The sequence below is a fragment of the Pelophylax lessonae genome, assembly GCF_965119305.1.
Source record: "Pelophylax lessonae genome assembly, chromosome: 10".
NCBI classification, from domain to species: Eukaryota; Metazoa; Chordata; class Amphibia; order Anura; family Ranidae; genus Pelophylax; species Pelophylax lessonae.
The window spans coordinates 84170251-84186131 of NC_138777.1; the positions used below are offsets into that span (position 1 = coordinate 84170251).

General features: G+C 40.8%; 1 protein-coding gene across 1 annotated transcript in view; it reads right to left on the minus strand.

The window, feature by feature from the left end:
• Positions 1-15881, minus strand: part of LOC309565962 (von Willebrand factor-like) — a gene marked incomplete at both ends in the record, with an annotated part of 214069 nt that overhangs the window by 20547 nt on the left and 177641 nt on the right. The window contains 6 exons of the mRNA XM_082270990.1: positions 394-463; positions 616-794; positions 5406-5604; positions 5720-5903; positions 7207-7457; positions 12089-12263. Of these exons, the coding sequence (XP_082127116.1) occupies positions 394-463; positions 616-794; positions 5406-5604; positions 5720-5903; positions 7207-7457; positions 12089-12263 (1058 nt within the window). The remainder of the gene's footprint in view (positions 1-393; positions 464-615; positions 795-5405; positions 5605-5719; positions 5904-7206; positions 7458-12088; positions 12264-15881) is intronic.

The following is a 15881-nucleotide window of genomic DNA, read 5'->3' on the forward strand; positions in this document are numbered from 1 at the left end:
TACTAACACCAAGGAAATCAGTTTAAAATGCTATAGTCACATTTATTAACTCTAGATTAATGCAGGATGGATCTGGAGAATGTTTTACTGTAATTATGAATTAATAATTATGAAAAATGTAAGCAGAACAAGTCCCACTAGGATTGAATACTTTTCCTTTTACAATGCCTTATATGGTTTAGCATTAATGCTTCCATACTGACAGGGAGGATAGCTTATTCCAATGCCTTTCCAAATTCCTGTGGTCCTATTCTGTTTGGGTACAGTCATTGTATACTAATTCAGGAGGTGCGGTTTATGAGAAGGAGAAGCCATAACCAATGAACAGGAAGGGTGACAGTAAGGAAGAAGTGTTTTAAAAAAGAATACTTTAGGTTAAATAACATTTCTTACTTGTTTTCACAGGTCTTAACATGCACAGGTCCACAAGGATTATACACTTTTTCAGCAGGACAGTTGTATGCTATATTTTCAAAAGCAAAAAAATAAATAAATTAGATCACACATAGATCGATCAATATATTGATAGAAAGATAGTATATATTTTTTTCTCTGTTTTTAGGATCAAGGATCCTAACATGGATTTTTTAAAATAGAATCAGTTAGAGAACTTACGGCATTGGCCTTCAGTTTTTCCTCTCCAGTCCACACAGACTCCATTGGCATTGCACAGGGAAGCATATATCTCCAAACTAGAACACTGCACTGAATCATTGCTAATCCGGCAGGCATCAAAGACGCAACCTTCATGGTAAGGCTTGGGTAATATAATCTTGTGGCACTCAGCGAAGATACTTTAAAGAGAGGAGTTGAATTAACATCTGTATATAAACAATAGCATGCGAAAAAACTAGGGTTGCACCGATATCAGTTTTTTACCAGTGAGTTCAGATACTTTTGGTCAAGTAATCGCTGATATCGAGTACTGATACCTTTTGCTGTGCAATTTGAGCCCATGCAAAGTGAATGGACTGAAATCGCACTTCTAACAATTGAATGTGATTTGAACAGAAATGTAAATAGAATACACTAGATACACACGCTACTGCCAGGGGTGGCCTGTATAACCAGTCCACAGGCTATAAGTTATAACAATGAGGAAACTGGATCCATGGATGCCTTGCTGCTCTCAGAACCAGCGTAACACCAGAAACTATAAAAGACAAAAAGTAAGAGAGTGCAGAGGCTCCTACTGCAGTAACCTTTATTAAATAAGTATAACCCAAGTAAAGTCACAGTTAGAAATTGTAGGTGTATATAAGACATATCATCCCATATGTTGAAATCGTGCTGTGAAAGTCCTGCTTTACTTTCCTCGCTGCCTGGATGACAGTTTGGCTGCCAGCTCCATATAGGGCTTTAATATTGACTCAGTGTCTCCACACACACAAGGACTCCCATGAGCTGTCAGACAATAGACTAGTGTAATCATCATTATTGTCCACTATTTCCCCTAACCACATGGCGCTGCACATACTAACAACCACCAAGCAGATAGTAGCGCTTCTCCATCCCACTGAGAGCTTATAGTCTGACAACTGTAGGAGTCCTTGTGTGTGTGGAGGTGCACTGAGTCAATGTCACAGCCCTATATGAATCTAGGCACCCTTGTGGCTAACAGAGGCCAGTATCAGAAATAGACTTGAAAAACTTAACACAAACTTTCCACACAAATGTTTACTTTACAAACTGAGGTCTGTCAGCATGGACCATAGGGTGAGGTACTGGACCATAGGGTGAGGATTGAAAACTGGCTACAGAGGCAGGTCCAAAGGGTGGTGATAAATAGCAAATACTCAGAATGGCCGGGTGTGGTAAGCAGGGTCCCCTAAGGATCTATATGAAGTGTGATGTTGAACATTAATATAAACAGCTTCTAAAAGTGCAAAATTAATGGTAAAATGTGTGAAATTGAATTATATTAAAAATAGGTGAAATATAATGAAATTAGATGTAGCACCCTCATAGGTAGGTGCAAGGAAAAATCATCTATTGCTCCTTCTGCTTATCAGGGGAGCCTGATCTATTAGGTTGCCTGTTGCATGTCTCCAGGTGTGATTTACTGGGTCTGAGGGAGTGTCCCCACTGTATCCAATGAGGGAGCTTGTTGGACAGTGGAGGAAACCCAGCCAGTGACACATTTGCTTTTGTGGGAGTCCCAGTTGGAGGGCATTCTTGCAATGCTTCCTGGGATTGCTCATAAAAGCCGGGGGACATGTGACAGGGGGTCTTTGGTGGGAAGCAGAGTCCTAGGAGGAGGCAGACGGCTGTCTCTCCTCCTTCTGTGTGTGAGGAAGGTGGTCTTAGGCGGTCGGCCTAGTGAACCAGGTGTGGAGCTGAGCTGCAGAAGATCCAGTGGAGATGACAGTGGAGTGGCTGGCAGTGTCCATGAGTACCAGGAGATTTGCCAAAGGGTCTGCCCAGAAAGGGGGACCACTCAATGAAATCAGGAGATCAAGGAGCTAGCTCAAGCAGAGAGTGTTATGCAGTTCAGTTTTGGGCACCAGTTCTTAAAAAGGATATCGGGGAACTGGAGAAAGTGCAGAGAAGGGCAACCAAACTGATAAGAGGCATGGAGGACCTCAGCTATGAGAAATTATTAGAGGAACTGAATTTATTCTCTCTTGAGAAGAGGAGATTAAGGGGGGGATATGATCAACATGTATAAATACATAAGGGGGACATATAGTGAACTTGGTGTTGAGTTGTTCACTTTAACGTCAACACAGAGGACAAGGGGCCACTGTTTACGTCTAGAGGAAAACAGATTTAGTCTCCAAATAGGGAAAGGTTTCTTCACCGTAAGAGCTGTGAAAACGTGGAATAGACTCGCTACAGAGGTGCTTCTGGCTAGCTCACTAGATTGCTTTAAAAAAGGCCTGGATTCTTTCCTAGGTGTACATAATATAAATGGGTACTAACATTTTTTTTAGGTAAAGTTGATCCAGGGAATATCCGATTGCCTCTAGGAGGATCAGGAAGGATTTTTTGTCTCCTGCTGTAGCAAATTGGATCATGCTTTGCTGGGGGGTTTTTTTTGCCTTCCTCTGGATCAACAGCGGGTATAGGATTGTGTATATATGTAATATGGGATTGTATGGTTGGGTTTTCAATACTGTTTTTTTTTTTTTATTGAACCGGATGGACTTAGGGACAACGGGGGTGCCAGGAAGGGCCCTGAAGAGTGCTCTACAGTACAGTACAGCTTATCTAATACAGTTAATTAGTATCTTCTTCACTGCAAGCGACAAGGTGAAGCAGCGGCCTTGCCGCACTCAGCTATATTTAGTCATCCCAGGAAATTCTGCATGGTTTATATAAGTTGGAGTATCCCACTCATTCCCTTCTCCTATCCAAGTTCTCAATAAAAACCACCAAAACCAAAACTCCTAGACTGTTTTCTGACTGAGCCAAAGCACTTTGAAAATGCTAAACCGTGATGTTGTTGCTATGGGTAACCCAGGGAAATACGTAACCAGCAAGGGAGTAGTGCTACATAAAATGTATCTGTGAATACATATGAAATGTGAAGATATAAAACAACTAATTAATTATATAAATGAATAAGTGTTGGAAAAATATATATAATATCATCTGTGTATAAAATCCATAGAATAAATGGCAAGTGATATAAATTAAATCACAAATGTATTCCGTGAATGATTGATGCAAAAAGTCCCCAATCACCAGTGCAAAAAGTAAAATAACAATCCGTGGGTATTTGTTCAAAAACCTTAAAAAAAAAGGTTTTGCTTTAATCTTCAATTTTACCAGAACATGCTCCATAAAGTGAATACAAAGGAACAGTTATGCAAATTGCTTTAAATAGTAACTCCACTTTTGTTGAGAAAAAAAACATTCCCCTCTGGGGGATCAATGTACATTACAAGGATTTTAACAAACTTTGTTGCAGATTCCTACCTTTTGATATTCTGAAGAAATCCCTGTGTGTTTGTCTTTGCCCATGTTCTAAGTGAGTCTAATGGAAGTGGTTTCATAATTATCAACCAGCTGGTTCACCTGTAGGGTCCTAACAGTGCAGGGACAAGGTCCCCCAGAGCACACTGTTCTGTCCAGTTGTCTAGATAATTAGTTTAGGTTAGGGGGGGATTGTGTACACTGTATGGGAATGACTGAGTGTAAAACCCTGTTTCTATTGGATTGTGAATGTCACATCCAGTCCTCAACAAGGTCCACCTGGGGGGTAACCTTGTGGGAGGAAACTGTATATAAGTCTGTTTCTTGTTCAATAAAGTTGAGCTAGTTCACCCTCAATCTAGAGTCCTGTCTCTTATTGGGGGAATATGCTACAAGGGATTGCTTTGGTCTTCCATACTCCCTTGGATAATCACTAAGCTCTTTTAAAAGCCTGTGTAGAACTTGTTCCTGCTGCCCTCTCTGGGAAAAGAGAGGTTCACCCACGGGAACCTGGAGCCTTGTCGTAGGTCCAGGGTGGGTAGGAGATGGCGAGACCCTAACCAGCCAAACTGCACCCCCACTCCCAAGATGTATAAGCATTGTGTGTCAGCAAACCCCCTCCCCCCAAAACAAATTGGTCCCTAATCTGTATGATTACCCCCTAATAAAAGTCCCCCTCCTCCCAGTACAAATGACACCTCCTGCTAAATTCCCCCCCCCCTTCCGGCAGAAATCTTTTCCCCTCCATCCTCCAAATCCCCCCAGCATAAATGCCCCCCCCCATCCCCCTCTCCTAGCACAAACACCCCCAATCATCCCTACTAGTACAAGTCCCCCCCTCCAAAAAAAAGAAAAAACATTTCCCTAACACAAATCCCATCCCCCCTCTACCATATCACCTCTTCTAGCACAAATCCCCCCTACTAGCACAAATCCTCCTCTCCCACCCCCCTCACAACACAAATGCCCTTGAATCACCACTCCTAGCACACACACCCCAAATTTCCCTCCTAGAGCCATTCTTTTCCCCCTGCTGCCTCCCAAATGTCTCCTCCAAACACAAATCTCCTTCCCCCTCTATCTCCTCATGGTGACCCCCCCACCTCACATGATACCACCATGCCCAGGGCAACCACCTCTCCTGCCCACCCCTTTTCCTGGCCCTGGGTTCTAATGAGGAACATTGCAGAGTCTGCATCCCTTTAGATGTGATTACCTGTTGGGAGTATCTTCCCAAAAATGACACTTTTGTTGCAAGGGATGCAAAAAATATGCCTTGTATCTTAGTGCAGACTTCTGGGAAAATCAGTGAGCTATTCACAAAAGCAGGAAATTATGTTTCTTGGGGGCATTCTGTTCACATTCTGTGTACAGAACACCTTCAGGTAGCCATATTGCACTTTACAGAAAATTACAGAGCTGCAGATTGAAAAGGAAAGGTCATTTTTGGAGTTACCCTTTAATGATATAACTATAATATAACTTACTCGCTTAAGATGATATCACATAGTTGTGAAGGTTTACAAGTTGGTGGTGGAGTTGGAGGAGGTGGTGTTGGAGGAGGTGGTTTATTGCAAACAGGTGTTGTGGAATTGACCCTCCAGTAGGGAGCCATGGAAGAACAATCTTTTACAACCTTGCCATCCGGCATTCGACAGTCTTCAGTGCTGTTGTTGGAGCAAGTGCCTTTGTGGGAAAAATCACCAAAAGTATTTCATTCAACCTTAACAATGCAATGTAAAACTTTAGAGAAAGCCATATCCCTAATAATTAATGAAAGATTTAATAGCCATTTACATACCACATTGTCCTTCTGTGTTGTAAGCAAATTTACTAAATGGTAGGTTAATTAGAAAGATCATTCCGCTGAATGAGATAAAGGCATCTATTTCTGGAATTTCCACATTCATCTTGATACCAGCAGTGGTGATGGTAATGCCATCTTTAGTAAAACCAGGAGAGATCCAGTCATTGTTGAATCTAATCTGTAGTGTGGAGAGAACGGGATACAGTCAATCCCAAAACCCCAAAAGAAGCAGGCACTGATTAACTCTGGAATTCAGTGCAAGAAATGAACTATATTTATAGCCCAAACCAAGACTTTTCTCTCAGGCTTGCACCCTGACCTAAATCTTAAGCTTTAAATGTTCTTAAGCAGTGGCAAATTTTGCTAATTGCATGCATTGAATATCATGAACAACGTCAACCCAGTGTCAATATGGTCCTATTTCCAGCTCCAACAGTTCCTGAATGACCTCTGCACTATGTGACACTATGCTCTACCACCACCCACCCCTGAATCCCTACGCTTCTCCCACACATCATTGTCCGATCTTACAATCGACAATCACCTGCACTTGTCCCTAGCACTCTCTCCAATGAAATCCACAGTGGGAAATTTATGAATATTATATCTATTTGGGTTCTTATGTTGACATTCAGAAGATGAATTACAAGCTCAGATCCAGATGGTACCTGACCCTAATATTTTTATGCCCCCATCTCAGCAGATCTGCCTGTGGCACTGCCCCTGATCCAACCATTTTGGTATACAGTGAATTGCCTAATGGCTGACATTGCTCTCCTTTTTTAACCTGCTTCATACCTGCTCAATCATATTAACATGAACATGAAATAGTACAGGCATTCCTTTGGTATTTCACCTGCTGAAAGATGCAAATTATTTAATACCACGATATTGGAGATTCCCCACATGCTCCTACAGTTTAGGAATGCTTCCCTGCATGAACTCAGTGGCCACTTTAGAGGAACTAATTTTTGTTATTTTGATGTCAACATGTCCCACTTTTACTTACTTGGACCCATTGGCACCTTTCAAATACTAAAACTTTCTGCCACCCATTACACCCACACGCAGATTCTTCCCACAGCCAAAATTTACCCAAGGTGATATTAGATTGTGGACCTCTCCCAAATTAGATTTGGCCCACAGTGTCAGAGAATGGGCAGCAGGAAATCTATCCTCATCTAACACACCCTTTCTTCCTCGAAAGTCCAACACATCACCCATTTCCCAGAACTATTCTTCCCACCTAGGACCCCCTAGGCAAAGCTTATTACTTAGAAATCCTTTCAGTAACAGCAGTTTCTGCTGCAAGCTGACAACGCCAAACCCCTGTCTTGCAACTGACAATATTTAGTGGAAGTGTATGGATTGTTTTGGAGAATAAGGACATTGCTTATTTTCAAACCAAGTCCAACTGGACTACAATACAAGGGACTCTGATAATATTTGTCTTATATGAAAAAAAAATATGTATCTCTTACCCTGCTTCTCATCCTTCCTTCAAATAACATACGCGTTAAAACAATCTCATTAGATTTATAGTAGATCAAGATAGACTGTGGACAGGACAAGCCATCATCGGTATTGCAAAAATAGTTGTCAACAAGGACGCGGAAATTGTCATACTTGGGAGTGATTTGCTGAACAAGGACATATGTGCAGCTGTCCAGGAAAGTGTAGTAGGTTCCATCAAAGGTTATGTAATGTGGATCACCCCATCCAGTGCAGACACCTGTAAGAAGGCAAGCAATTTTTCTGCAATATTATCCATTTGCACAATGTTAAACAAAGGATTTCTTAGTGTATGTATAGCTAAAACTTTATATATATTATTTTGTTTGAATGGAGTTTTTAGTGCTGACTATATTTAGTACATCTCCTCAATACATGGACACTTTATTGTGTTTTATCCCTATTAACATGCTGCAAGTACAGGAAAATTGTTGATGCACCCAAAATATACAGAGGAATTAATAAAGGTTGTCAGAGACATCCTTTACAATTTTGTTGGGGCGCAGCTCCGAAAGTGTCAGTGCTTGTACTTGATCGATGAACCTGGCAGACAGGTACATGAATCTGTTTATTACATAGTTACATAGTAGGTGAGGTTGAATAAAGACAATAGTCCATCCAGTTCAACCTGTGTAGGTGTGTGTGGCTGTAATCATCTCACATAGCCCTTAATGTCCTAATCCTTGAGTTGTAAGTCTAAGAGTCTTTTGAAAGCCACCATACTTCCTGCAGAAATCACCTCTTGTGGTAGAGAATTCCACAATCTTGTAGCCCTAACAGTAAAGAACCCCCCACGTTGCCTGAGGTTAAAACGCTTCTCCTCTAATCGCATTGTATGCCCTCTTGTCCTCATGCAATCCCTTCGAATGAACAGCTTTTTTTCTAAGCTGAGGTCCCCATTGAGATATTTATAAATTGCTTTCATGCCCCCCTCAGGCGTCTCTTCTCCAGGGAGAATAAATCGAGCGATTGCAGCTGCTCTTCATAGTTAAGGTCCTCCAATCCCCTAATTAGTTTAGTTGCCCTTCTCTGGACTCTCTCCAGCTCCAACACATCCCTCCTGAGGACTGGCGACCAGAACTGGACAGAATACTCCAGATGCGGTCGGACCAGAGCTTTATAAAGTGGAAGGATTATAGTCTTATCTCTGGAATACATCCCTTTCTTTATGCATGCTAATATTCTGCTGGCTTTGGCAGCTGCCACTTGACATTGCATGCTGTTGCCTAATCTATCATCAACCAAGACTCCCAGATCCTTTTTTTGATTCCCCCAAGGGTTCCCCTCCTAATGTGTATTGTGTTTTTAGTCCCCAAGTGCAAAACCTTACACTTCTCCACATTAAACCTCATTTGCCATGTCGTTGCCCACTCCGTTATTTTGTCCAGGTCATTCTGTAGGATATCTGCTTCATGCTGTGCAGTTATTGCCCTGGCCAATTTTGTGTCATCTGCAAAAACTGATGACAAACTACTGATCCCGTCCTCAATGCTGTTTATGAATAAATTGAACAAGGTTGGTCCCAGGACTGAGCCCTGGGGCACCCCGCTTACTACCTCAGACCAGTCTCAGTATGCGCTGTTTATTACCACCCTTTGGACACGCCCTTTTAGCCAGTTCCGTATCCAAGAGCAAACCCTGCTGTCGATACCTGCAGACCTTATTTTATAAGTTAAGCGCTTGTGGGGAACTGTATCAAACGCCTTAGCGAAATCCAAGTACACCACATCCACTGGTCTCCCCCTATCTAGCTCACAGCTCACCTCCTTGTAGAATGTTAAGAGATTGGTTTGACAAGAACGCCCATTTGTAAACCCGTGCTGATTACTGCTGATGATGTTGTTGTCTTTAGCATACTCTACGATATAGTCCCTTATCATCCCCTCCAGAAGTTTACATACTATTGACGTCAATCTGACAGGCCTATAATTTCCCGGGATATGCCTCTGGCCCATTTTGAATATCGGAATCACGTTAGCCTTCCTCCAATCCCCTGGTACATCTCCTGTCCTAATACTGTCAGCAAAGATCAGGAACAGTGGTCTAGATATAACCTTACTGAGTTCCTTGAGTACTCTCGGATGTACGCCATCCAGGCCTGGTGATTTGTTTGTGTTAAGTTTATCCAGCCTTTCCCTGATTTCACCCTCTCTTAGCCATAGTGGCAAGTCCTGTGTATTACTACTAACCATACAGTCATGGTTAGTGTACCCCTCCTTTTCCTGTGTAAAGACTGACGAGAAAAAAGAATTCAGCACAGTTGCTTTTTCAGTGTCCTCTGTAACCATCCTCCCATCATTGTTAATTATGTGTGCAATATGCTCTGCCCTAGTTTTTTTGCTGTTGATATATTTAACGAATTTCTTTGGGTTTTTTTTACTATCCTCCACTATTTGTCTCTCAAAGTTGATTTTAGCCATCTTGATTTCTTGTTTACTTTCCTTATCTGCCTCCTTGAATTGCACGAAAGCCGATACTGTGCCCTCTGATTTATATTTCTTGAAGGCCAATTTTTTTCCCCTAATAAGTTTTTTAACGCTACGGTTTAGCCAGCCAGGTTTGGCTTTGTCTCTTCTAAATTTATTTCCCATAGGAATGCACTGCAAGATGCATTTGCTTAATATGTTCCTAAAGCATTCCCATTTTTCCTCTGTGGTCAGTGATCCCAAGGTTTGGTCCCAGTTTACCCTTTCCATCAATGAGCACAATTTTGGAAAGTTTGCCCTTCTGAAGTTTAGGGTTCTTATGTTCCCCACTTGCCTTGTTATATTGTTATTTATACTAAATGTGATCATCCTGTGATCGCTAGAGCCCAGATAGTCCTGGACTCCTACCTCCGAGATTAGGTCTGGGTCATTAGTGATCAATAGATCCAGTTTATGTCTGCACTGAAGAAAGAGTGTCCACCCCACTGACAGATGCATGGTCATGGAGTTTTGTGCTGGGGTGGATGGAGCCTGATGGGTAACTGAGAAACGAGTTCCTCATCAGGTTCACTTCACTTTTGATTGACAGTGCACAGCAGTGGGTAAATTCATAGCTGCTAATCAATCCAATACCCATTTTTGAATTGACCCAGTGCCATGTGCTGTCAATTATAAGTAAAGCAGACCTGATGGGGGGACTAGTCTCTCAGTTCCCTATCAGACTCTGGCTATCCAATGACTGGTCATCTGCCTATATTTGGGTAATGAAGGTAACTATATCACCATATACATTTAGTTATCAACTGAGAAATTCCAGCTGGAATGGTGACAGGGATAAAGCACTGTGTGGCAAGAGGTCACATACATGACAGCAACCCAGCACAGGTTCTGCCCCTCTGGGTACTGGCATACATACTGCACACCAGTTCAGTGTTTGTATAATTACTGCCAAAATTCTGATTATGGGAATTGATGGTAATTATTTTAAGAATTCGTTGCTGCCATAGTGACAGGTTCCTAAAGTTGCACTATTAAGAACCACCTGAATTTGCTGGATGTGCTGCTAATGTTACCGACATTGGTGTAAATGCTTGCCTGAATTAGACATAGGCAGTTCTCAAGGGGACTACCACTAGAAATTTGTCCTTAGGTATTTTTTGAGTTCCCCTGATAATGTGCTTCTACCTTCCTCTTTGTCATGATAATACAGTATATTTTCTGCTCTGAATTACTAATCATTCATGGGGTGTCAGCATTGCCTACTCCATTTTTCTGATGGATTACAAAAAACACAGAGCTTTCCTAATCTCCCTTCATCTACCTTGTCTCTATAATCCCTCCTTGTGTGTAGGAAGTTATCAGCTCACAAGATTTATGGAAAATTAACATGTATTTGCACTTATGAAACTGATAATAGAAAACATTTTAAATTTTAGATTTAAAGGGCCAGATGAGAGCAAATAAAAGAAGTTCATTGTTAGGGTTTACATACACTTCAACCTTCTTTATTTGCCCTGGATACCATTGCCACTGAGACAGCAAGTGATCGGAAATCCACTTATTACAGTTGTCACCAGTACAAAAGGAAAAGAGATAACATCCAATGGGTGCTGCTTCATTGACAGCTATAGGAGGAATCCCCCTCACTTTGTGGATAATTCCTCTTACTTCATATTTTCGTGGTTTCTCCTGAAGAGAAAGTGAAAGACCCTCCTTTACAGACAAGGAAGCTGCCATCTTAGCCTCTGTTTAAATTGCAGTTACTATGGTGCTCATTTGAGAGCTTAAAAGTTCGGTGAGAACACAAGCAACTGTGACAGTTATCATTCTCATCATCCCTTGAATGTTGGGAAACAGGTAAATCGGTGGGTTTAGTTTTGCTTTAAGCTATTCTTAACAAAAGAAAACAAAAGAGTTTTGCCTACACATACATTTTAAAAATGAAATTCTTAAAACTGCTCCCACCCCTCTTCTAACACCTATACGAACTACCCTGTCGAAGAAAGATGCACATACTCATCTATTCTCAGCGGCCCTGTATCAGCCATATCTGGCTAAAGGGGAGAGCGCTCTGACAATGGTTGGAATGCTTGAGCAGTAACATCACCCATAGGCTTACTAGCCATCAGTTGTTGGTACTACTCCCCCCCCCCCCCCTGAAACCATGGCTATCTAACACAAGGGAGCCAATCACATGACCAGACCAGAGCAGCCTGACAATTGGTAAGTATACAGATCTGTCGTTCATGGGGTAGTTGGTATAGGTGTTTTTATTTTTTTTTGGGGGGGGGGGGGTGAGTAGTTTCATATTAGTTAGATCTATCTTGGAACTTCACTTTGAGTTGTATTTAGGATCCCATCCAAATATTGCTATTATAATGTAAATGATCACATGGCAACGAGGTCCTTCATTTATTAAACTTACATTGGCATTCGTAGTAGTCACAGCAACCATCTGCACTCTTTCTTTTAATTGGTGGAAAGCCGTTAGTACAAGTTATCTCTTTGACTTCAGGGCAGGCCACTGGCTTGTGAGTAGTGATGTCGTTTCCAATGCATGTGACTTCTTCACACTGTTCATTTTTCCATGTCTCATTGGTCTATAGAATGGGAGTATTTATTTATTTATTTATTTTATAATGTAGCATGACAAACACATACAGTGGCATATGTTGTTATAAATTCCTTTTATGGCTATTACCTTTTCGATTTTAAAGAGACTTTGGGGTTAATTTAATAAAACTGTAGAGTAAAAAATCTTGTGCAGCTCTGCACATAAACCAGCTTCCAGGTATTTTTGTCAAAGCTTAATTGAACAAGCTGAAGTTAGAAGCTGATTGCCTACCATGCAGAGCTGCACCAGATTTTTCACTCTCCAGTTTTAGTAAATCAACCCCATTGTTGCCTTGCTCATGCAAAGACAATTGAAAGTGCCTCTGCAAAGTGAATCCCCAGACCCCTTTATATTTACCTTACCATTACTTGCTTGCACCTCCTTACTCCTCAACAGAGGATGAGAATACCCAATACTTCCAGGTATAGGGGAATATTTGACTAGATGCCCTGTGAGAGTAGAGGCCCAGCAAACAATCGCTAGTCCTGAACACTGTCACATGACTGGGAAAGTGAATTGCCAATATACTGTCACCGCAGATTTCAGCATCTGCTGTGGAAGAGAAAGGAACAGGCTGTTGAGTGAGAAAATAAGGGTATGGTCAGTATGGAGGAGGGAGGGGGGCAGCAGGCATTTCATATACTCTGTGTACTGTGACCTGCATGGGCAGCGTGACTTTGGGGGGGATTTGCTAAAGGCAAATAGATTGTGAATATTTAAATTGGATATCTACATTGGATACAGGGTTGCCTGGAGGCACTGGATACACATCCAGGCTATTATTTATTCAAAATGGCCATAGAACATGTGACCTGCAGTTGCTAGGACACTTTACCTGTTAAAAAACGTTGAGTGGAGCAAGATGGCGCCACTTCCGATGATGTCAGAGTGATGAAACAAGTAGGGTGAAGCATAGCATCATTGTGCTACTTCTGATTTAGGTCCGTGAGGCGCACTGCGTCCCAGACTTCTTGCTTCTAAAACGAGCTAATTTTTTCCTTTTTAAATGTGCACTATTATGTCCTTTGAATAAAGTATTTTAAACAGATTCACACTGGGGTTTACTCTTGCCATTTATATGTACTACTGATGCCGCTGGGGACTGGAAGGAAAGTTTCCCAGAGTTATACAGCTGGGTGTAGCTGTAAAAGCTGGATACCCCTGTTGAAAGGGGAAAGATGTCTGGTGAGTGCAATAACAGGAGGGGGCACGAGAGGAGACACCAGGCACACTGCATGTGGTTGCACAGATCGTTGATTGCAATATTAAGAAACATTGCAGTTTTTATTGACACCACCATGAGGACCACCAAAGAGAGCTGGAAAATTTGGACTAACTAAGTCTGGTTTAACAAATGTCTAATGCACATATTGTTTAATGTAGTTGGATGTTCACATTGTCTGGGCACCTGTATCCAGCACCTGCACTTTATTATTTATTGTTCAATTTTTTGTACATTAGCTCTTACATATATAGCACAGCATTTTATATATTTTTTAGCCCATGCACTTTTTTGCATATATGCTGTACATTAGTTTTCACCTTTTGAAGTATGATACATCACATTAGGATAAAGAGCAGCGCCAACACCCATGCTCTTTACAGGTATTAAAATAGACTGTGCACTCTGCAAATGCAGTTGCTCCAGAGCTTAGTAATGAAAGATGAAGCTTAACTTAGCAATTAATACCCAATCACATGTAAGAAAAAATAAATACATTTTTTTTGCCTGCACATGTTTGGATAATGGAATAATGGAAGTCAACAGAGCTTCCTTTCAATTACTAAGCTCTGGAGCAACTGCACTTGCAAAGTAAAACTATGCCTGCAAGGTTTGTCTTTTCGCCTTTAGTAAATTATCAACCCCAGTCTCCCTTTTGCAAAAGTATGGGAAAAGGAGTGACATAGCCCGAACAATCTTGTAAACAGGTATAGGAACAAAAACTCATAAAAAATTCAAATATACGTATAGTATACGTATTTTTAAATTGATTTGCTTTTTTGAGTTTTTGTACTTATGCCTGTTTAAAAGATTGTATGGGCTAGGTTACTCCTTTTCCCCTTTCTTTTATTCTATTTATTGGATGTGGGAATATAAATACTATGTAGTTGTTATTGTGATCTATGCTAATCTACAGCCCTTTGTCTTTGCCACTAACTTTGTAAGTAAGCCTATTTACAAAACTTTGTTGATTTGAGGAGATCTTCTTGTATTGAGTTATTATGTGGTCATGTTCTGCCATTTTAGATATTTGCATCTCTATGCTCTCTCTGGTGGTGCAGTTGGGTTCTGGGGCCTCTGTGCTCCTCCTCAGGCTTTGCAATTGGATGCCCTAGGATCCACCATATTGATGTGAGCACATTTCTATATGAAATTCATAGAATTGTTATATTATGTTTTGTCATCAAAGTTTGTATCATTATTTTTCACACATCGTGCTGCCCTCCTATTATATTGGGTCCTGAGGAAGCCAGAATTGGTGAAACCTTGACCCGGTGACCTGAAAGTACACAGACTCCACATCTATGTTTCATATGCTGTATAAGCATAAACCTCCGTCATATGTAGTAGGGCATTTATCTCAGTTTTTGCCCATTCTTAGGATCTTGCTAGTGCATTTTATGCTGGTGTTTTATTTATGTATTATAATGTATACAAATGTATTATGTTTTATAATAGTAAGTCGTCTCCCATATCAAGCCTATAAAGTCCATTTTTTAAGGCTGCGGTTTGGCCACTTGCATTCTTTTGGTGGCATTTATATTTGGATGTCTCTTGTCAAAATTCAAAAACATTTTTTTCTTTAAAACAAATGATCTTTGGCTTCTAGTTGCTTGTACTATGAAGTAATTCATTCTCAAATACAACAACAATTACATTAAAGCTAGTTTCAGTCCATTTCTAGCTCAGAAACATTTGTACACAATGATCCAGTCCATAAGGCAACTATAGGTATGATAACTGAATTGGTTAAAGCAATGCCAAGCTGCAGTTTCTAAAGTGAGAAAAATCCTTTCTTGTATTAAGAGAGACATGGAGTGGAGAGAGAGAGAGAGAGAGAGAGAGAGAGAGAGAGGGAGATGGAGAGAGAGACAGAGAGAGAGAATGTTGCCCTCTGTACAAATCATTAGTAAGACCTCATCTGAAAAATGCAGTTCAGTTTTGGGCAGCAGTTCATGAAAAGGATATCAGGGAACTGAAGAAAGCGGGAAAGGGGCAACCAAACTGATAAGAGGCATTGAGGAGCTCAGCTATGAGGTACAATTAGAGGAACTGAATTTATTCTCTTTTGAGAAGAGGAGATTAGGGTGGGGGGATATGCTCAGCATGTATAAATACATAAGTGGTTCATATAGTGAACTTGGTGTTTGGTTACTCACTTTAACCTCCCTGGCGGTATGATTCTTTTGGATTTTAGGTGCTGAAAGCGGTACCATTATTTTGCTTGCAATTCTTGAGAATGAGCAGCCCAAACCAACCGTATACATTTACTATATATATATATATTATATATATATATATATATGTATGTATACATATATTATATATATGTATAATATATATATACTGTATAATGTATACAGTTGGTTTGGGCTGCTCATT